The sequence below is a fragment of the Chelonia mydas genome, chromosome 14 (genome assembly GCF_015237465.2).
Source record: "Chelonia mydas isolate rCheMyd1 chromosome 14, rCheMyd1.pri.v2, whole genome shotgun sequence".
Classification (NCBI taxonomy): domain Eukaryota; kingdom Metazoa; phylum Chordata; order Testudines; family Cheloniidae; genus Chelonia; species Chelonia mydas.
In genome coordinates, this window is record NC_051254.2 from 1,294,263 (window position 1) to 1,315,960 (window position 21,698).

Here is a 21,698-nt window from a genome sequence, read left to right on the forward strand (position 1 = left end):
ATTTTTTCCCCCTTTTATCTTTACAAGAGTTGCAGCTGATCTGCCTCTCACCGCCTTCTGGACCTCCGAGCACGTGCATTATACATCGAGAATACATACACCTCTGCCTCTTTTTCCCACCTGTCCTTGCCGCTTTACTTCTGAGAGTTACCCCACCATGTCTCTGTGATGCCAGTTAAGTCTTAATTTAGCTTATGGACTAAGATTTCCAGTTCTTCCTGTTTGTTCCCTGTGCCCCTTGTGGGCTGTTCAGCGGGCATAGCTGGTGCTATTTGTACAGGGCCTAGCACAATGGGGCACTCCCACAATAAGCATGATTAATAGAGGAGCAATGACACTAGGGTAGCAAGAACAGCCTGCCTGCCCCAGCAAGTAGAAATGAAGACAAAGGAGAGCTCACTCCGCAAAGCAAGGCAGTTTGTGCATTGGTAGGGACAGAGGCGTGCAGAGGAAGTGGGGGGAGGGGGTCTGATGAGGCCAGCAGCTGTTTCCAAGGAGGATGGCAGCAAATCCAATACTGACAATTCCTCCCCCATACACAATGGGCTGGGGAGGCACCTGCCGACCTTCTGTTTAAGGGCAGTACTGAAGAAGCTGCTGTTTTGTGAAGCCAGTGGGGTTCTCCCCATCTCTGAACAGACATGGCCATGGACCTGGTTTACTGCAAGTTACCCCTACATGCAGAGTGCTCCTGGGCAAGGTAGGCTACTAGCCAATGTTGTGAGAGCCCCTTTGGATACAGAGATTAAAGGTGATCAGCTAAGGCTTTAAAGAGTGTGGCTTTGTGCAGTGTAACACCAACCCCTCCGCCAGTGGCCACTTCCCCTTCTGCGCAGCAGAGATGTGCATGCCCCCTGCCCCACAATAGGAAGCTATTTCCCTGAGCCACAAAACATTCGCTGGCAGCTGTTCTGGGATCAGAGATGCACAGAAGCCTTCTGAGGTTAGAACACAATCTCTGCAGAGACAGGTCTCCCCAGGCAGATGCATGAGTCCGCTACTTCCTAGGCTCTTCTCCCTCCCCAGCCAGAGACTGGCCCTTCTCCACCACCATCAGCCAGGCTGCCTCCTTACATGCACTGCTAAAGACAGCTCAACTCCCCCAGTCCAAGGCATCAAGCTACTTACAGCCTCTGCATCGCCTGCCACAGGCGAGGTGAGGGATGGCTCTTCAGCAGTGACACAAACTGGACACAGCCAGGACTCAAAACTGGTTACTTTATTGCACCATGATCTTGGCAATAACTGAGGTTACTGCACTGTCCCCAGCAGGAGGTGCAAAATACAACCATGTACAGATCAGCTCCCGGTATCTACACACATATACATTGAGATTATGGAACCGTCGATCAGCAAACTGTACAAGATGTCAGAATAATCCCCACTGTAAGAGGGAAATCTCCCCTGGGGAAGGGGACGGAGTCTCACGCTGGCTTTTCTCCCCTTGACTAAGTTGAAAATTTAAATAAATGCAAATCCTAGCTGTAACGGCCATTAAACAGGCTTTGATATATGTACACATCTGAGATAATGAAGTGATTTGCAGCCATTAACCCCTTCACCTGGCCTGTCTGGCTGACAGCAGGATGCAAAAGGTTAACAGGTATTTAGAAGATAATGCATGACAGCTCTCAGGCTCCCAGGGAGCAGGGGGGAGAGCAGGGCCCTGCCCGTGGAAGACCTGGAGAACATTCTTTTCCTGGGACTCGCACAGCAGGGAGGTTTGGCAGAGGGGCAGTGGTACAGGGAATGCAGTTAAGAGGTACTAGGCAGACATGGACATGCAGCAGCAGATGGGTGGAGGCAGCCTCTCCACTGAAGCAGCACTGCCCCAGGAGATCTTCCCACAGCCCCCACAACAGCCATTAGCCCAGCAGAGACTCCCCCCCGCCCCCCATCTGCTCCTGGCCCAGCAGCATCCCCTCCCCCGAGAGCAGGGAGCACACCCTCAGCGAGACGAACCGGGACACTACCGGGGGAAGCCAGGCGGAGTGAAGTCAAGGCGTGCTGGGGGCTAGCAGCTCAGGCCAACAGCTGATCTCTGAGCAGGGATGCACACAGCTGGACCAAGCTGTGGCAGGGGATGGCCCCCTTCTCCCACTCTGGCAGCAGCCTGGTTCTGCTGGGGCTACGTCTCCAGCTAGACAGAGGGAACCCAGGACAGGAGGCCAAGCTGGACGGGGGTGACGCTCACCCCTGAGAGCAGTTGGTTGAGCTGAAGGAGGCCTGTATGAGCCCATTACTCCCTCTGCCCAGGGACCCAGGCAGGAGCAGCTCGAGGGAGGGCGGGGTGGAGAGGAGATGGGGGGTACAGAGGAGGCATTAACAGAAAACTGCCCTAAGCAGCAGCCTCAGAGCCCCATGAGCAGGGCTGATGTTTGCAAGGCAGAGCAGTGCCAGCTGCCAGCCCCAGCCCCGGAGCCATGTGTGCACGGGGCTGTACAGGCCCCAGCCGAGACCAGGGCACAGCAGTGACAAAGCGCCATTGACAGGCACTTCCCTGCCCAGAAACACCGGGCTGGACGCAATCCCAGCACCGTGCTGCAGTCCTGGGGCCAGTGCAGCAGGGGAATAGCTGCCCCATTAGACAGCGTGTGACAGCAGCATGGTCACAAGGCTCCCCAGGCGAAGGGAGGAGCACGGCTGGGCACAAGGCAGGCTGCTGGCCAGCCCCAGTGCCAGAAGCAGGGGAGTGGAGGAGTCACCCAGGGGCTGTGGCAATCAGGAGCAGGGTATGCTCTGCATCTCAGCCTTGGCTATGGGACGTGTCCTGAGGGGCCCTTCCTCAGCTACCTGCCGGGGGCGAAGGCATCAGCGCCCCCATGATGCTCCTTGGCACTGGCCATGGCGGAGCGAGGGGGACTTAAAGCACGTGAACCAGCCAACTTAGCTACACTCCAGCAGCATCAGCTCCGGCGAGTCTCAACCGTCCCCAACATCCAAGAACCAGCCCCTGTTCCATGGAGCCCCACTCCTGTTCCATGGGGCAGGTGCCCCTGCTCCCACCCTGCACAAGAACGCCAGCGGGGCCCAGGCCTGTCGCACACCATGGCCCTCAGCCTGGCTCCGGAGATGATGCAGCAGGACGAGTCAACACTAGCACCGCAGGGTCCGGCCACTCTGCCCCCGGCCCACGAATGCCAGGACTGAACGGCGAGCTCCAGCGGGGCCCCCCGGCCTCAGAGCCGGTAGCTCAGGCTGGCCACCTTGGCGGGGTGAGTCACAGACCAGAAGTTGCGCCTGCTCTGCAGTTTCTGGAAGGCATTGAGGTGTCTCCTCCGGTCCCGCTTGAACTTTTTGCTCTTCTTCACCTGGACGAGAGCAGAGCCCACAGCAGAGTGAAGGGAAGGGCTCCAGGTCAGACCTGGCTGCACACACCCCCCCCCTCCAGGCTGGCTCCTAGAGGGAGCATGCCGGGACAGGAGGCAGAAGCCCAAGGAAGGGATCAGGTCCTGAGACCAAGTCCAATCACTCCCTCCCCCAACAGGATCAGGGCCCCGGCCACGAGCCGCACGGTTCCGCTAGGGCCAGTGCCCAGCTCCTCACCTTGCCACTGTCGAAGTCCTCGTCCCAGTCGTCTGTGACTCTCGCACTCCGGGCCCACGCCACGTCCTGAAGGGCGTCCTGGCTAACGGCAGAGATCTCGCCCTCCCACGTCAGCACTGCAAAGCAGAGCTGCCCATCAGCGACCGCGGGCCACACCAGTGCACAGCGCCAGCCTGCTCGACCCACCAGCGCCTCTTGGCTGAGCTGGGGCCTGTGGACAGGGAGTTCCAGTGACCACCTGGAGGGCTTTGCTGGCCGCAGGGCAAGATACATCCCCTGCCCCGCCTCTGGCTGCATGGACCAGCCTCCAGAGGGTTCTTTGCAGCAGTCCTCTTTGCAGCGCCAAGTGCGAAGGCTCAGGCCCCGGCCCCGTAGCGCAGCGGGGCCATATCGTTCCCCTGCAGTCTTGGCCTGGTGCACTCTGCACCGGGGCTCCCCGCTGTGCACGGCCACCAGCCTAGTGCGGGGACATTACCTTGCTTCCCATACGCTTTATCAGAGGAATTCCTGAGCAGCTCCTGCACCACGCTGGCCGCCTCCTGGCTCTGCCATGCTGTCCCAGTGCCCCGCCCCTTCTCCGGGCTGCGGGTGGAGCCATCTCTGACCTGGCTGTCCCAGACGCACACGGCCACTGTGGAGACCAGGGAGGAGTGAGCATGCAGACGCAGCTCACCTTGAGCCACACTGTGGGACCCGTGTCCTGAGCCACCTCTTGTTCTGAAAGGGTGAGTCCATGGCCGGAGCGCTAAGCCGGCCCAGCCAGCCCGGGCTCTGCAGGGCCCTGGCCTCGCACAGCTGGCAGAGAGGAAATCTTCATCTTATGGGCAGAGTCAGGCCCCCTGGAGATCCCCCCCGCCCAACCCACACACACAGCCAGCCAGGCACAGGGTGTACCAGCTTTCCCCTCCCCGAAGTCACCACCCGACAGCCCAGAAGTGAGGGGCACGGTCATCTCCCCAGCGACGGGCACAGGATGCAGCCAACAAGAGCCCTAGCAGCCGGAGTTTCTGGGTGTGATCAGTAGCCTAGAACTGGGGCCTGTGGGGCAGGCAGGATGGGCAGAAGCTGAATGGTTTTTCTGGGGGCAGAGGGAGAGCAGCCCGGCACCCCCCTCCATCTACCAAAGGCACTGCTATGAGCCAGGCACCGGCTAGGAGAGCACACGCCCAGCCCAGGACACACCTGTGCAGCAGCAGTACCTGGAGTGCTGACTCTGGTGTGGAGCCCATTCACAGCTGCTTGCTCAGAGCTGGGCTTGGAGGCCGGGCTGCTGGGGCTCTCCCTCCGCTTGCACTTCTGATGCTCGATCTCGCCATCGTCCACCTCCAAACCTCGCTGCTGCTGCTTCGCGCTGCGGAGCTCTCCTGCCCCAGACGCCAGGGTCACAGCCTTGCCCTTCCCGGAGCAGCTGCTGTGAATTTAGACCCAGGCTCAGACTGGCGCCAGGGAGGCGGCAGGAGTCGTCATTATGCAACAGCCTCACCCCAGGCCCAAGAGAGGAGCCTGCCCAGGATCTCTGGCTTGCCCTGCACTGGAGCCACACCTGACCCCTCCTGAGGGTCCAGGAGCCCCTAACGTCAGAGCTCCTGCCACAGGTAGCAGCTGCACACAGGGCTCTCCTGCCAGGCAGAGCCAAGGGGCAGGGAAGGGGTCAACTGGCGTCAGTGGGCCAGGACCCAGGCTGGGTTCACTGCAGAGAGATAAAGGGCTCAGGGGCACGGTCCCTAGCCCAGCAATACAGCCAGCACAGGCCCTTACTCCCCACAGGGCTGAACTGCCAGGCCCACACTCCACAGCTCCTGCAAGGCCAGGGTCTGTCCCCCACCCCCTCACCTGCCCAAGGGAGATGTGCCGGGGCTGTGATCTTCCTCCAGCTGCCGCAATCTCTTCCTCCTCCTCTTCCGGGGGGTGATGGGCCCAGTGCCCATGTGGCAGCTGGAACCTGCAGCTCGGTGCCTGCGTTCCCACTCCAGGTCCCCACGGCCCAGCCCCTCTCTCTTCCCGCTGCCTGACTTCCTGGCCGCAGCCTCCTCACGCTCACCCTCCTCCAGGTACCGCCTCTTCCGGGGGGGGCTGGCAAGCCCGGCCCCCTCGCCACTAGCACCTGCTGGGCCCAGGCCACGGGGGACGCTCTCCACCTCAAGATGCTGCTTTCGTCTCTTTTTGGAGGAGCTGGGCAGGGCCTGGCTGGCCTCCTTCTCCCTGCCTGGGTGTGAAGGGTGGGTGGGCTGGCTGCTGGCCAGGAGCTGAGAGTTTGGGCTGGGGCTGCAGGCAGGCCTCTGAGGAAGTGGTGATTTGGGAGCAGATGAGAGCACCCTAGGGGGAGAAAGAGAGAGAGACAGACACGCTAACATGGCCTGGGGGCCTGTCCAGAGGGCAACCCCTCCCCCAGCCCGGGAGTCTCAGCTCTCAGCTGTGAGCAGTCGCAGAGAGACCCCTGCCTTGGCAAGCCAGCAGCTCAGCAGACAGGTGGAAGAGGTGGCTGGTACGAGACAGCACAGCCGGGGACCCCAGGAGGGAAGAGGCCATTCAAGGCAGATACGTCAAAGCACATGAACGTGGGTCCGTGGGGCACAAGCAGAATGCCAGGGCGGCCGGCACCAGCTGACAGCGGATTGAACATTTCACAGGGCCTAGAGCACCCAGCAAAGCAGGTACAGCACGGCTGGTGTGGCAGGAGGGCCCATGCCTCCAGGGAGCGGGAGCAGCCGCCACGCTGCCCAGCATGCGTGGGATCCCTGTGGCTCTGCCAGAGACACCTAACAGCCCACAGGCCCAGCCACGCATGGCCCCCAGACACTGACTTCTGCCCAGCCTCTGGACACCGGCTTCCCCAGGCTCCTAGACCAGGGAAAGCCCTGCACTGGCCAGACCTGCTCTGGTCCACGTGCCCGTGGCCATGCCCACGCCTGTCAGAGGAGGGGTTAGGGAGCAGACCCAGCCCTGCAATTCAGAGGCGCTGCACTGCCTTGGGCGGACGCGTTCCCTTGACGGCCACATTGCAGAGTCCCCCAGTGGAGCAGACGAGGATCCCACTCACCACAGGGGGAGGGAGGCTCTGGGGACGCTGCTGGGGCGTCTGTGTGGCTTACCTGGACTTGCCGAGAGGCCAGGGAGAGGTGGAGGCAGGGTGGGTGATGCTCGTGGGGGAGGTGTGGTCGGCAAAGGCTGGGCGGGGTGGCGCGTGGCGGTCACTTCCGCTCGCCCTCCGCGGGGTGCTGCCCTGCAGTTATCGACATAAATAAAAACTTGGTGGTCTAAAGAGACGTTTCCATGAGCCAAGAGGGGAAAACAAAAAGGGGAGCCCAGAGAAGGGGAGGGGGACGGACACAGACAGGGGGGAGCGGGGGATGGGAGAAGAAGAATCAGAAAAGTGTTCTCAGTTAGAAACACAAAGGAAGCGAGGAAGGAAGGAAATTTAAACCGAAATCCTAACACAAGGCTGTGGGCTGAGCCCAGCACTGGAACAGAGCCCTAGAGGGAGCCTGGCCCTGCACAGCGAAGGGTTCCCAGGAGCCACTGGAGGGCGGGCAGCGCAGCGCATGCTCCCAGCTGCGGCATCCTCCCATGGCACCACCAGCTCCAACCAGCCCAGAAGGCATGATCGGTAGTGGGCCTGGTTGGTCCCTGGGGAGGGCTGAGGAGGCCCCCACCGCAGGGCGATGTCATGGCAAGTCACGTGGGACTGACAGCCCACCCAGGAACTGCTCCCTTCTGCTTCTCGCCCAGGGGGAAAGCCCATCACGTGTGGATCTGGTAGCCCTGGGGGCAGGTGGGTAAGCGACATTGTGCCCTCCAGGCTGCCCAATAAGCCCGAGGCCCAAACAGGCCCACACCCCAGCAGCAATCCCCCATATGAGCTGGTGGGGAGGGATTTTCCTGCAACCCCTTGGGCCCCAGACCTCATGCCCACAGGGAGCGGGCATGACTAGCGTGGCTCTCAAATACAACCCCAGACCCACCTTCTTAGCAGAAAGGGCCAGCTTCTTGGCAGGCGGGGGTGACATGGTGCTGCTCACATCCAGGGTGGCACCAGCCAGCAGCAGGGATTTTAATTTCGCCACCTGGGGGTCCTCCGAGCCGGGCGGCTTGGCCTCCTGCTCTGAGGATGCGGCTGGACCGTACTCTGTTTCCTGAGAGGCGCAGAAGCCGTTGGCTCCGCTCTTAGCCTGCGGGGGTCCCTTGGCCAAGCGCGCTGGGCTGGAAGAGCTGCTGCTGCAGGAGTCCTTCCTCCGCGGCTCAGTGCCCTCCCCGCTGCCTCTGGGCTCTTGGCTGGGTGCAGCTGGCTCCACCTGGGGCTTGGGCGAGGTGGGTGATGGAGACTCCTTGCTCTCCCAGGAGCTCTGCTTGGGGACCTCGGCTTTGGCCCTGCTCACTTCACTGGTGTCACAGAAGCCCTGGGACACAGCAAGTGGCTTCTTGGGCCTCCTGGCCAGCTCATCCGAGAACGCAGCTGCCATGTGCATGGCTCTGGCAGCCAGTCTGGGCGAGGGGAACCCAGCAGGGGGCTTAGCCTGAGCGGTCCCGTTCTGCAGCTTGGGCCCGGCCCCAAACACACCCCGGGCCACAGGGATCCCGGCCTCTTCCGCTGCCTGGAGCTTCTTCCCGGGCGCCCCGTCTGGTCTCTAGGTAAAGCCAGAGGAGTCAAGTTAGGGCGTGATTCAGGGAGCCGCGAGCTACGTCCTGCTCCAGAGCATAGCTGGCTGCAGGATACGGCCAGCCCTAGCCCCCACCGCAGGCGAGGAGGCGTGTTACACCTTGTCACCCCAATATTCACCACTGTCATCTAATTAGGATATGTCTTATACAACGTATGTCTTGTGAGGTATCATTCTAAAAGTCTTCATCTGCTAGACAGTAAAAGCGCACCCCACCCAATGAAAGATCGTCGTATGTGACGTTATGAAGTTTGGCTAAGTATGTGTTACTGAAACATGTCCTGACGTTGAAAACACCCCCAAGAAGCCTTTCAGGTACAACAGTAAAAAGACCAAACAATATTAATGGCTCATTGAGGAAACGCACACAAGGATCACCCCAGGAACTGCGTGCAACAGAAACCTCTCAGAGGTAGCACTACACAAGGGGAACTGTTTGACTCCGGTCACAGCAAAGGAGCTTTCCAGCAAGCGGGAAGAAGATATAAAAGGGGGACAATGACATCGTAAGGGGATCTCACTCTCCCTACAGCAACACACCTGAAAACACCTGAGGGGCCAGGACTGAACTGTGGGAAGTGATGGTCCCAGGCTATAAGGATCTTTAGCCTGTGTATGAAAACCTGGAAAAGCCAAGGCAACTTGTGCCTTAAGAATCTGCCAGCCTGTTTATCACTTAGGGTGAGAATTTGCTAATTTATATCTTACCTATCTAGTGTATTAAGCTCAGTTTGTAGTTTTGTTTATTTACTAAGGTAATCTGCTTTGATCTGTTTGCTATCTCTGATAGGCACTTAAAATTTACCTTTTGTAGGTAAACTTATTTCTTCTTTATAACATAATCCCGTTTCTGCAATTCATATTGGGGGGTGGAGGGGCAGGGGGGCAAGAAGCTGTGCACATCTCTCTCCACATTGAGGAAGAAGGTGAATTTTTATGAGCTTGCGCTGTGCAGATTTCAATACAGTGCAAGACAGTATTATTTTGGGTTTATCTCCCAAAAGGGGTGTGCCTGTGGGTGCTGCGGGAGTCCTCTCACATAGAGCTGACTTCAGTCTGTGTCTGCAGCTGGGTGTGGCCCTACGTGTGTGTGTGTGCTGCAAGAGACCAGAGAGCCTAATTCAGCAAAACAGGGAGAGGGAATCCAGGCTGGTGGAGCAGGAGAGACTCAGTGAAACCCCAGTACGTCAGGTGGCATCCCGGATGGAGGGGTCCAACCCGTCACAGCATGTTCTGGGCTGTGCAGGCCCCCCCACTGCCCTCTGTCACGTGCCAAGACACATTCCCCTAGGTCGAGCAAGGAACCTTGGAGGAGCATGTGCCGCTCACTCAAGTGGCTTCACCCAGGCAGAGGCCATGAACATCCCTGCATGCCAGCAGCATCCTAGGCCCTATGGCAACGAGTCAGAGCCCTCTCCCCCGAGCCAGCACCCCTCTCCCACTCAGCAGCAGGGACAGCTGCAGCCCCATGCTTCGGGAGTCTCTGGCACAAGACCTGGACACTTACCTTGCCAGCCAGCGGCGAGGAGAGCAGCCCATTGGCTACGGTTTTCTTGATCTGGTCAGAGACTATGCCGGCTCGGCCAGGCAGGGCAGAGGCAGTCTTGGCAATGGGCCCCTCAGGGCTCTTCCTAGAGCTTGGGATTCTGGCCAAGGAGAGAGAAATACAAGGAGTCAGAAGAGGCAGGGGATTGGTGGCTTGGGACCCGGGGAAATGCTGAGGAAACAGGTGCCATGGGGGAGGGGGCTTGGTGCAGGGCCACGTGTCCATCACAGAACCACAGCCAGAGCCCTCAATCCCAGCCCAGGCCTGAAGGAGCCCTGGGGACAGGCCAGCAGCCACATGCCAGCCCAGCTGGAGCTGCTGAACCATCCCTGCTAGACGCACGTCTTTAGCCCTCCCAGGGAAGCAACTCTTGGAGCGGGAAGCCGGGGATCCCTGGGGCCAGAGGGGGAACAGCTGCCCGCAGCAGACGGCGACTCGCATACCTTAAGTAGAACAGCACATAGGCCTGCTGGTTGAGGACGACCTTGATGTTGCTGGAGTGGACGAGGGAGTCGTTCATCTGGTACCACTGCCCGTTACTGGCCTGGGGGAGGGGAGTGCAATAGATAGTGGCAGAGACCCCGCCCAAAGCCAGGAAAGGCTGGAGCGTCTGGGGGTGCCGGGAATCCCTCCCCTTGCCTCTGCTCTGGCAGGTCTGGGGCAGCGCTCCCCAGCACTGCCTCCCAGAAACCCAGAGCAGGGAATGCCCAGTACCTCAGAGGCCGGGACATGGCTAGGGACAGAGCGCGGCAGGCTGCCCACGGCAGCAGCAGGGAGCTGGGGTGAGACAGCACCCACCCTCCAGCAGGGCCACCCAGCACCATCGTAGGGCACCACCCCAGGGCGGCTCTGGAGCGACTCCCCTGGGAGGGGCCTCACCTTCACGTAGCAGTAGTAGTGCCCCGCATGGCAGCTGTACCCCGAATGCACCAGCACTGCATACAAGCCGTACATGACCGGGTCGCCGCTGCTCTGAGACATGTAGGGACGAACGTTCAGGAACTCGGGGTACCCTACGTCCTGCAAGGAGAGACCGGCATCAGGGAACCCGCCCCCGGGACTTGTCCAGCTCAGGAGACAGATCTCTGGCCTAGGGTGCCCATGCTGCTTTGGAGTCCCCTTGGTGGGAGGGGGCCACCAGCATCAGCTCCCCAAGACCCATTACAAGAGTCACCCGCCGCCTGCACAGCACAAGCACCCCACAATGCAACAGGGGGCGCCCCGAAGTGGCCAGGAGGGCCGCAGGCCAGGGTTGAAGTGCAGGGGCAGAGGTCTGGCTAGGAGGCCAGGCACTACGCCCCATGCCAGCCCTGCTCCCCGGGACATCCCCGCGCAGGCACCCACCTTGGTGATTTTACCTCCGCTGAAGTTGGCGAAGCGCTTGAGGGACAGCGTGAGGACATTGGAGGCACGGTGGACGGTGAAGCGCTTCGTGGCGGGCACCTTCCTCTTGCATCTGCACAGAAGAGAGGGGAGCTTGCCCCGTCATGCCCTCCTGCCCCCAGCCTCGGCTCCTGTGACAGCCACCCTGGCAGGGCCCTGTGTCAGCACTGCCCCGAGGCAGGGCATCCCTTCGCTCAGCAAGGAGGGCTGGGACCCCTCCCGCGCACTGGCGGGCAAGGAGTCAAGGAACAGGGGGAGTGAACCGATGCCCCTGGAGCCCTGCTGCTGCACATGGCGCTGCGCAGCCAGGCGTCACACCCGATCTGAGCTCAGTCTGGGCTGGCATCAGGAGCCAAGCCCCCCCAGGCAGAGCGGAGAGGAGAGAGGCCGTCGTGCCACGCTGCAGCGCAGCCCCCGGGAGCTCGCTCCCCGCCCGCAGCCAGCAGGCCCCAGCACGGGCAGCCACTCACTTGGCACACATGTAGGCGTTCTCCCCGCTCAGCATGTCTGGTCTCACAAACAGCTCCAGCGCTCGCACTATGTTTGCGGCTTGCTGCAACGACAACGGGGAGTTAGAGGGCGGAGTTCATGCCCCCCGAGGAACGAATGCCCGCCAGCACCACGGGGCCCTGCAGCTAGCAGATACCCTGGGGCACTAGTCTGGGTCCAAGGCCAGAGAGGGTGAGCGTGTCACCCCGCAGCCACTCAGGCTGACTGCCCCCCAGCACACAAGGGGACCGCTTGCACAGGCGCTAACCGGGAGTCCAGTGGCAACATACCCTCACCCCCCTGGGGTGAGGTTGGTGGGGGTCGCCATGGGACTGCACCCAGCCAATGGCTCATGGTCAGAATTCAGCGTGACTGGCGTTCTCGGCCCAAGCCCAGAATAGCAGGCAGACTGCCCAGCTACGGGGGAGCCACACCCCCGCACTATTCCTCCATGCTGGGCCGACTCGTCCCCCACAAGCAGCCTCACTGAACCCGGCTCCACCTCTACCCAGGCCTTCATGTGCCCCGTTCCCCCCGCCGGCGAGGGCGCCTGTACCCGGATCTCCAAAGCCACGTCCAGGTAGGGGTCGTAGGTATCCGAGACGCTCTTGCACACCGAACACTTCACTGCAAGGGAAGCAGAGAGCAATGATCCAACTGTACCAGAGGGTGGAAGCCAGGAACAGCTGACACCCAGAGCTGGCACCGCCACACGTCCCTGAGGGACTTCTCCCCACCCTGGATCCGGGCCCAGGGAGGAAGCAGCAGGACACCAGAGCCGGGCTCTCTGCTAACTCCCTCTGCCCAACCAGAAGCAGGAAGAAGCAGCACTGTCCATGCAAGTGGTGGAAGCAGAGTGGCTGGAGTTGGGTGGCCTTGAACCAGGCAGTGCTGCGGACACATCTGCACCCTCGCTGGGCGTCAGGGAGCCCTCAGAGCCAGCCTGGCCAGGAGCTTTCTGTGCGGCTCAGGCCCCACACGCACAGGAACCAGCAGCCTGGGGGAGATAATGTGTAATATTTCCCCACTGCAGCACCTTGGGCTGGGGTCCCAAGGAAATCAAACGGGCTCTTGAGAGGAAGCTGCCAGGGAGTCTCAGGTCTCTCTGGGCCCCAAGGACAAGGTGCCCCACAACCTGCACTCACCACGGGACCGCAGGTAACCGCCAAAGATCTGATGAACCAGAGTTGTAGCCTGAGTCTGACGATCCAACCTACAAGACAAGCAGCTGGTCTTGCACAGTCCCCTCCACTACGCCCCCTTCCCTCTGAGCCAGGCTTCCCGGGCCGCAGCCCCCACGAGCAGGATCCAGGCTGGGAGGCCTGGCTACCCACGCTGCCGAGTCTGCTGGATTCAGCAACAGCAGGGACAGCTCAGACACCTCTGTGTTAGTGCAACAAGGTGCTGGGGAGGCAGGAGCCACATCCAGTCCCCTCAAAACTGCATAGGACAGGCCTACATCACAGCCCTGAGCCACCTGCCCACAGGGCTTCCCCCCAAGCATGATGCAGCCTGGTGCACCAGCCCCACTCCAGGCGGATAGCATGGGGACAGGCACCTCGAGAGACTGACGCCAGCCTTGGGTCCTGCAAATGCACCTTTTGCTTTTCCAGGACAATCAGTGTGTGGTGAGGTCAGCTGCGCGGTACTGGTGAAAATGGCCGTGGAGACGTACCTCCAGGAAGGGACTGGAAAGAATGGGCGGTGGGGGCGGGGGAGGGGTCTGAAACCAGGACCCAGCTCAGTGACCGTGCCTGGATTCTCTCGCCACCAACAGGGACTCCACATCCATGACCTGCCCCCAGTGAGCCAAGGGACACCTGCCCGCCGGGCCCACTGAACAAGGAAGGAGGCAGTGGCAGGCAGGCACCCTCCGGCCCAGAGGCCTGAAGGCTGTGGAGCTGCCGAGTTCCAAGGCGCCTGGGGAGGAGCGTCTGGATCCTGGGGCTCCAAGCCACGGCGGGGCTGGCACACCGGAACGCTTCTCCCCAGCGGGCAGCACAGCATGCCCCGCGTTGCTCTGTGCTTGCCCCGTACGGTCCCCAGCTGCTCCTGCTCTCTCAGAGCACAGGGATTGGGCTTTCATTGCCTGGCTGAGGGGACAACCCCCTCCTTCAGTTCAGGGGCAAAGGGGTAAATCTGGGGCTCCGCACAGACACCACCTACTTGGTGTAGCCGTTCAGGCAGGCCTTCTGCATGGCATCGATGGTGTAGCGCAGAAACTCGTGCGCATCCTCCTGGCTGCCAAAGCGGAAGTGCCGAGCGATCTCTGCAAGAGGGGAGAGAAACGAGTCAGCCAGCTGCCTAGCCCTCGGCCCCTGAGCACAGGACAGGGACAGCGAAACGATCCCCTCCTTCAAACAGGAATGCTGCCACTTGGAGGCCAGACCATCAGTCCAGTTAAGCTAGCACCTGGCTCTTACTGTCCCCAGGGCTGCAGATGAAGGGGCACCGTGGCCAAGGGCACAGTCACGGGGCTGGGCTAGTGACCCACATGCCCAGTACAGAGCCATGTTGCTTTAGTGAGTCCCTGCAAGGAGACAGCGAGAGATGCAGGCCTTGGGCTCAAGCAGAGAAAGCCTCCCAAGTGCACTCATCACCTCTCCCAGCAGCACCAGGTGAAGGGAGGCCCCTCGCTGCCCGGAGTGGAAGGGAGGGCTCGTGTTCTTACTTTTGAGATCTCTGATGAAGGACACCGGCTTGATTGCATTGCCGCTGTTGGCAAAAGCTTGGATCATGTGATTCTGCATAATGCACATCATGCAAAAGCCTCCTTGGTGACCTGCAGCAGAGTGGGGAGGAGAGAAAGGGGGTCAGGCACAGATATCACTGCAGAAGCCACACGGCTCTCTGCAATTCAAGTGAGTGAAGGCAGAACCTGCATGGCACCCGCTCCTCTAACAGGCAGAGCCCGGGGCACCAAGCCCTAGCTGCAGGTTTCCAGCCTCACCTGCACGGCCACAGAGCGCCCACGGGCAACTGGGCAGCGTTTGGGTGGCCAGCACTTACGACGGAGGCCATTATACCAAAAGCAGGGGCTGCCAGCCTTCTGCTTTCACCGCAGAGTTAACTTAGGTGACTGGCACATGCGCCTAGCCTGGGTGTGAGCTGCCACACTGCGAAGCCCCACCCAAGTTACTGGCACTGTGCTTGCCTGTGAGAGTCCCTAGAACTTCTGGTGACATAGCCATGAGTTCTGTGCTCCACTATGCAGAACCACGCTAGGAGTCTTCCCTAGTGAGTTGTGGGAGAATTTGTCTATCCTGCCAGGAACATGGGGAAGGCACTGGGGGCCCATCAGCACTCAACTAACTTGGCTTGCATCCTTCCGGCAAAGCGAGCCAGTTATCACGCAGCTCTCCGGCTCTAGCTGATTGCCCCAGACACCCCAGCTAGCCCAGGTGTGAGGTCCTTGGGTCAGGGGCCTGAGGAAGAGCCAGGCTAACTCTGCAGTGAGGACATGCCATCAGAGCCATCAAGACCCCTCCATCCACATTAACAAGTGACCATAACCATGGCATCTCTTCAGATCAGCAGCTTCTTGCAGGGTCGAGGCTCATGGCAATGGCCACCTCCACCTGGGCAGCATGGTCCCTTCCAAACACTCCACACACAGCACCCCCCAAAAGCCAGTGATACAGAGCACTGTGCTCCAGCCTCAGCGCCCTCCCCACTTCTGCCAGGGGTGCCTGCAGTCACTCCACAGCCCGCAGAGACGGGAACAGGCACTGCTGCTAAGCACTGCTCTGAGGAACCCCGGCAGGTCACACGGCGCTCTCTCTCCTTGTTCCCCACTGCGGCTATCAGCCCACCGGTCTGTCCACCGTAACAACAAGACAGACTGGCAATGCAGCTGGAACCGAGGAAGAGCCTGGCAGCGAGAGAGGATCTTCCCAGAGAGGAGCAGATGGCAGAACAGCACATGCCAGGCAAGAGCGGGGAACAGACAGAGGGGAAAGGAAAGGAAGGCTCCCAGAAACCATGGCAGTGGGCACAATGTAAGAACGTAGATGGGTAAAGCAGAGACAGGTCAGTTATACACCCCCTCACCCCACCCACACACAAGAAGAGCAGCTCAGTGATTGGGCTGGATGCAGGAGGGGCTGAGTGATGGTGTTTGGCCTGTGTCATGCAGGAGCTCAGATCAGGTCCCTTCTGGGCTTGGGGAATTCACACATAAGACTCCTTCCCCAATCAGCACTTTCCGATGTAGGTGCCAGAGGCCAATGCGCAGGGAGATTCACCCAGAAAATGCCTGAGAACCCTGTTTCAGCCAGGCTTCTGCTTGCCGCACTACCCACTGAGCACCGCGGGGACACTCAGCTTAGCCGTACAGAGCCCCCGCCCCAGCTGGCCCTTCCCCCACTCACAGCTGCGGCTATGCTCCTTGGACAGCAGGTAGTTTGCCAGCGGCGGCGTGTAAGTCAGACATTGCACAGTGGAGTTCAGGAAGCAGGTGTTGCCCAGGTTGTGGAGTCCTGCTCCGACCCTGTACACCCGCTCCCATTTCATGGACAGGCGCTCCATGGGGAAGAGAACTTTCTGGGGAGCGGGGACGCCGTCCCCAGAGCCTCCCAAAGCATGGTCACTCCCTGCAAGAGAGAGAGGAGTCACTGAGACACAGAAAAGTCAGACTGACCTAGGTACGGCTCTCAGGCATGTGAAAACGTGACACCCTGAGTGCCCCTGGCACAGACGGTAGTTAAATCGACAGAAGAATTCTTCCATCGACCTGGCTCCCGCCTCTCGGAAGGGTGGATTAATTTCAGCAATGGAAAAACCACTTCCAGTGCTGCAGGAAGCAGCTACACAATGGTGCTACAATGGCAGAGCTGCAGGGCCCAGCTACGTCACTGCAGCCTCTGTAGCGTAGGCAAGGCCAGACATTAAAGGAAAGAGATCTCAACAGATTCAAACACACAAACACTGGAACGAGGAGCAGCTCCCAACCCCAGAGCCCTCTACGTACCCTGCTTCCTGATCTGGGCCTCATCAGAGCTCTTCTGGCGACTGGCATTCTCTGTCTTGGGGTTCAGCAGAACGTACTTGCCCTTCAGGGTCTCCAGCTGGTAGGAGAAGCTCTTGCTTGCCGGTTCAAACTCTATCTTCTGCAGCAGGATCTTCTTGGCAGAAGACGCCAGGAGCTTGCCCAGCTCACCATCGTCAGTGGAGTCCTTCCGGCCTGGCTTGAGAGCCTCCTTCAGCTTGTCCACTATCGGCATGGCGCATCACTGTGGGGGAGTGGACTCAGCTCACTAGCCGGGGAAGCGTCTCTCTGCAGAGGAGAGTTGGAAGGGAGACTGATGGGCAGGTTGGCCAGTCAGGAACTGCCAGAGATCACAGAGACCTTTCCAGGCATGTGGTTTCGGCAGTGCTGTAACCCTGGCCTGCCCACCACCCAAAGCAACCCGAGAGCTCTCAGCACAGCAGTCAGAGCCACCTTCAGAGACTGTCGAGGGCAGTGTGGCTGTGGGAATTCGTTTCATCTCCTGATCAGGTGCATCCACTGGGCTGGCTATGGGAAGGACCTCCTCAGCCTGCCCAGGAATGGCACATGGGCTCTAGGATGGCAGGGTTTAAATAATCAGGAAGAGCAAACAGATGTGTCATTTGTCCCATAAGCCCGAGGGCACTCCACACCCTCTCCCAGACCACACGTGAGGGTCCCCTCCCTTTGTGCCCCAAGGCTCGTAAGAGCAGCCAGTAGCACCCCTTCACTCAGGCCAGTGATGCAGGGTACTCCCTCCTCCTCACCCGGGACTAAGCACCCCACTGGCACAGGCTGCACAAGAGGAAACCGAACTTGTGCTCCTGTATGGCAGTGCAGAGCCCCTGCCGTGGGGTCCAAGGTGACCCCGCCCCACTTGCCTACCCCCCAGGTCATGGGGCCCAAGGTCCCCACCACCACCACCTGTCCACCCCCCAAACTGCAGGGCCCAAGGTTCCCTCCTTCCCCCTGCCCCCCAGCCTCAGGGCCCAAGGTCCCCACCCCCAGGGCCACCCCCCAGCCAGGTGTCTGCTTTGAAAGCACTGGCCATTCTAGTCCCAGCTGGCATTTAATCAGAACCCCTGTCCCTCTGAGCAGCCCCACGCTCACAGCCCTGGCTGGCTGGGGCAGAGGGATGCTGCCGAGGTGGCTCAGCTGGACAATCCCCATAGAGCACAAAGAGCAGCTCCAGGGTCAATCGCTGCAGCGAGGTGTCACACACGGGAACCCGCAGCCCGTACCTGGAGAGTTTGGACTCAGCCAGCCCTCGCGGGAACATCGGCCCTGGCTGTCGAGCGCTCAGGCTAGGAACGGGCAGCAGAGAGGAAGCCAGGTGGTGTCTCGTGCCCTTGAATTCAGAAGCCCTTCTCCAGCCGATAAGCCAGCGAGGACGCTGTGCTGGGTGCAGAGAACGCGAGCGAGGATCAGCACCGCTGGGGCGGAGGGCTGAGGAGAGCTGTCTCCCCCCAGTACTCCCCCAGCCCCTTCCAGCAGCAAGCCATGCAAAGAGCAGGCGCTGGGGCAATCCCAGCCGGCGCCTGAGGCAGGACAGGGAAGAGGAGTGAGGGGTGTGACCGACAGCTCGGGGTGCCCACACATCAGCAGACAACTCCACCACCCACCCAGAGACACCCTGGCTCCATGCCCAGCCAGTCCTTGGGCTCCGCATCGAGGATGCCAGGGGTGACCCCAGACAGTGCGACTGATGGGTCTGCATCCAGGCCAGGCTCGGACTGCAGCCCCGGCGTGCCCCCTTTTTCTCCCCCATCCCCCCCCCGGATCCCCAGCTCGCCCCCCTCTTCTTCCCTCCCCCCCCACACAGCCCGCAGCCCCGGCGTGCCCCCTTCTTCTCCCCCCCCAACACACACACAGCCCAGCCTGCGCCCCTCTTCTTCCCCCCCACACACACAGCCCACAGCCCCAGCCTACCCCCCTCTTCTTCCCCCCCCCCACAGCCCCGGCCTGCCCCCCTCTTCCCCCCCCCACAGCCCGCAGCCCCAGCCTGCCCTCCTCTTCTTCTCCCCCCCCCCCCACAGCCCCGGCCTGCCCCCCTCTTCCCCCCCCCCACAGCCCGCAGCCCCAGCCTGCCCCCCTCTTCCCCCCCCCCACAGCCCGCAGCCCCGGCCTGCCCCCCTCTTCTTCTCCCCCCCGCCCCGCCCCGGCCTGCCCCCCTCTTCTTCTCCCCCCCGCCCCACACACTGCCCCGGCCTGCCCCCCTCTTCTTCTCCCCCCCCCGCCCCACACACTGCCCCGGCCTGCCCCCCTCTTCTTCTCCCCCCCGCCCCACACACTGCCCCGGCCTGCCCCCCTCTTCTTCTCCCCCCCGCCCCACACACTGCCCCGGCCTGCCCCCCCTCTTCTTCTCCCCCCCCGCCCCACACACTGCCCCGGCCTGCCCCCCTCTTCTTCTCCCCCCCGCCCCACACACTGCCCCGGCCTGCCCCCCTCTTCTTCTCCCCCCCGCCCCACACACTGCCCCGGCCTGCCCCCCTCTTCTTCTCCCCCCCGCCCCACACACAGCCCCGGCCTGCCCCCCTCTTCTTCTCCCCCCCGCCCCACACACAGCCCCGGCCTGCCCCCCTCTTCTTCTCCCCCCCGCCCCACACACAGCCCCGGCCTGCCCCCCTCTTCCCCCCCCCCCCGCCCCACACACAGCCCCGGCCTGCCCCCCTCTTCCCCCCCCCCCCGAGCCCGCCGCCGCCGGGGCTGCGTCCACACGGCGGGGCCCCAAGCCGGGCGCACCCCGCGGGGCAGGGACGCGCGCTGCCGGAGCGTTTCCCCCGCCGGGCCCCCCCGCGCGCCCCCCCGCCCCGCGCCCTCCGGGCCCCCCCGCGCGGCCCCGCTACCTGCTCCGGCCTCCCGCACCATCCGGGCCCCTCCGGCCCGCCGCACACGTGTCCGCGCCTTAAAGGGGAGGCGCCTGCGAACGGCCGACACCAGGCCCCGCTCGCGCCCCGCCTCCCCCTTAAGGGGCGGGGACCGCGCAGGCCCCGCCCCGTGACGCGCGAGCCCGTCACCTCCTCCCGCCCCGCCCCGCCGCGCGCGCCGCCGGCAGCCCCGCCCCGAGCGGGAGGGTCCCGCGGCAGGGAGTCCCGCGGCAGGGAGTTCCGCAGGCCGCCCGGCGCGGTGCTCGGCGGAGGAAGCGGGAGTGGACGGGCCCCCGGCGGGCTGTGGCGGCCCTTTACCCTCGCCCCCGGGTCGGCTCTTCCCCCGCTGCTCCGCCCGCAGCCCGGCTCCCGGCCCCAGCCCGCAGGCCCCTGCTCGGCGCACAACTCCCGTGCCGCGTTCCGGCCACCCCCCACCCCCCACCCCTTTCTTTTCTTTTGCTTGGGCAGGTGGCGCTCGGGGTGGGAAATTCTTTGCTTGGGGCGGGAAAACCCCTGGAGCTGCCCCTGTCCGCACCCCGGCTCTGCAGCCTGCCCGGTGTCCTGGCTCCCTGCTGAGAGGGGCCCCCGCAGGCTGCGGCTGGAGCGTGGGCGCACCGTGGGTTTACAGAGAGGCCGTGGGATATGTTCTGTCTTATTCTCCATCCCTTTCTTAATGATCCCCAGCCTGCTCTTCGCTTCTTTGACGGCCGCTGGCCACTGAGGGGACGTTTCCCGAGAACTATCCGCGGGGACGCCAAGATCTCGTTCTTGAGTGGTGACCGCTAGTTCAGACCCCACCGCTTTGTAGGGATAGTGGGGATGATGTATTGCAGTGTGCATTACTTTGCATTGATCAACATTGAATTTCATCCGCCTTTTGTCGCCCAGGAACCCAGTTAAAGAGATCCCTTAGCAACTCTTTGCAGTCTGCTTTATGAATACGTTGAATAGCACTGGTCCAAGTAGAGATCCTTGGGAGACACCACTGTTTACCTCTCTCCAGTCTGAAAAATAACCATTTATTCCTACCCTTTGTTTCCTGTTTTTTAACCAGTTACTGATCCATGAGAAGACTTTCCCTCTGATCCCCAAGTGCTTACTTTGCTTCAGAGCCTTTGGTGAGGGACCTTGTCAAAGGCTTCCTGAAAGTCCACGTGCGCTCTATTCACTGGATCACCCTGGTCCACATGCTTGTCGACACCCTCAAAGAATTCTAATAGCCCTGGAGGTCTGCAGACTATGTCTAAGATTTTCAAAGGGGTCCATACCTCCATTCAAAATTTTGTAGAGGTCCTCAAAAGAAAAAAGGTTTAAAACCACTGCCTTAGGCTACGGGCTGGCACTGCACCCTCCCCCAGCTCTTCTTTTTCCTGCTGCATGGACTTGGCCAGGAAGAGGAAGCTAGCCTGGGAGGTCTGGCCTAGATTAGTCATAGAATCATAGAAGATTAGGGTTGAAAGAGACCTCAGGAGGTCATCTAGTCCAACCCCCAACTAAATCATCCCAGCCAGGGCTTTGTCCAGCCAGGCCTTAAAAACCTCTAAGGAGGGAGATTCTACCACCTCCCTAGGTAACCCATTCCAGTGCTTCACCACCCTCCTAGAAAAGGAGTACTTGTGACACCTTAGAGACTAACCAATTTATTTGAGCATGAGCTTTCGTGAGCTGTAGCTCACGAAAGCTCATGCTCAAATAAATTGGTTAGTCTCTAAGGTGCCACAAGTACTCCTTTTCTTTCTGCAAATACAGACTAACACGGCTGTTACTCTGAAACCACCCTCCTAGTGAAACAGTGTTTCCTAATATCCAACCTAAACCTCCCCCACTGCAACTTGAGACCATTGCTCCTTGTTCTGTCATCTGCCATCACTGAGAACAGCCTCACTCCATCCTCTTTGGAACCCCCTTTCAGGTAGTGGAAGGCTGCTATCAAATCCCGCTCACTCTTCTCTTCTGCAGACTAAACAATCCCAGTTCCCTCAGCCTCTCCTCGTAAGTCATGTGCCTCAGCCCCTTGGTCATTTTCATTGACCTCTGCTGGACTCTCTCCAATTTGTCCAAAACAGTGGCCTGCAAGAGGGGCCTGGCCTGCCTATGAGCTCCCCTTTCCCCCTGTTTCTTAATATAAGTAGCTAAAAAAGTGTTTTAAAATGTCAAGCAAACAATCATTGACAATTTCAGAACTTTTCAGCAAACAAAACGCATCAAAAATAAGCAAGTAC

General features: G+C 60.9%; 1 protein-coding gene across 5 annotated transcripts; it reads right to left on the reverse strand.

Annotated features, from left to right (window-relative positions):
* Window positions 1-1,204: 1,204 nt before the first annotated feature.
* Window positions 1,205-19,598, reverse strand: USP36 (ubiquitin specific peptidase 36). Of its 5 annotated transcripts, none has more exons than XM_037913825.2 (20): window positions 19,456-19,598; window positions 17,851-18,007; window positions 16,592-16,897; window positions 15,993-16,214; window positions 14,294-14,404; window positions 13,789-13,891; window positions 12,768-12,835; window positions 12,179-12,249; window positions 11,604-11,686; window positions 11,095-11,206; window positions 10,630-10,770; window positions 10,194-10,294; window positions 9,712-9,850; window positions 7,509-8,171; window positions 6,639-6,769; window positions 5,380-5,862; window positions 4,746-4,957; window positions 4,022-4,177; window positions 3,547-3,662; window positions 1,205-3,311 (listed from the first exon to the last, which is right to left on the reverse strand). In XM_037913825.2, exons 3-20 carry the CDS (start codon window positions 16,842-16,844, stop codon window positions 3,180-3,182), a joined length of 3,297 nt encoding a protein of 1,098 aa, XP_037769753.1. In that variant the 5' UTR covers window positions 16,845-16,897; window positions 17,851-18,007; window positions 19,456-19,598; the 3' UTR covers window positions 1,205-3,179. The 5 variants fall into 5 exon arrangements, with proteins under 5 accessions (XP_037769753.1, XP_037769756.1, XP_037769754.1 ...); XM_037913828.1 differs by having other exon boundaries at window positions 4,746-4,954; window positions 19,456-19,586; XM_037913826.2 differs by having other exon boundaries at window positions 17,851-18,147; window positions 19,456-19,571.
* Between the last annotated feature and the right edge of the window lie 2,100 nt (window positions 19,599-21,698).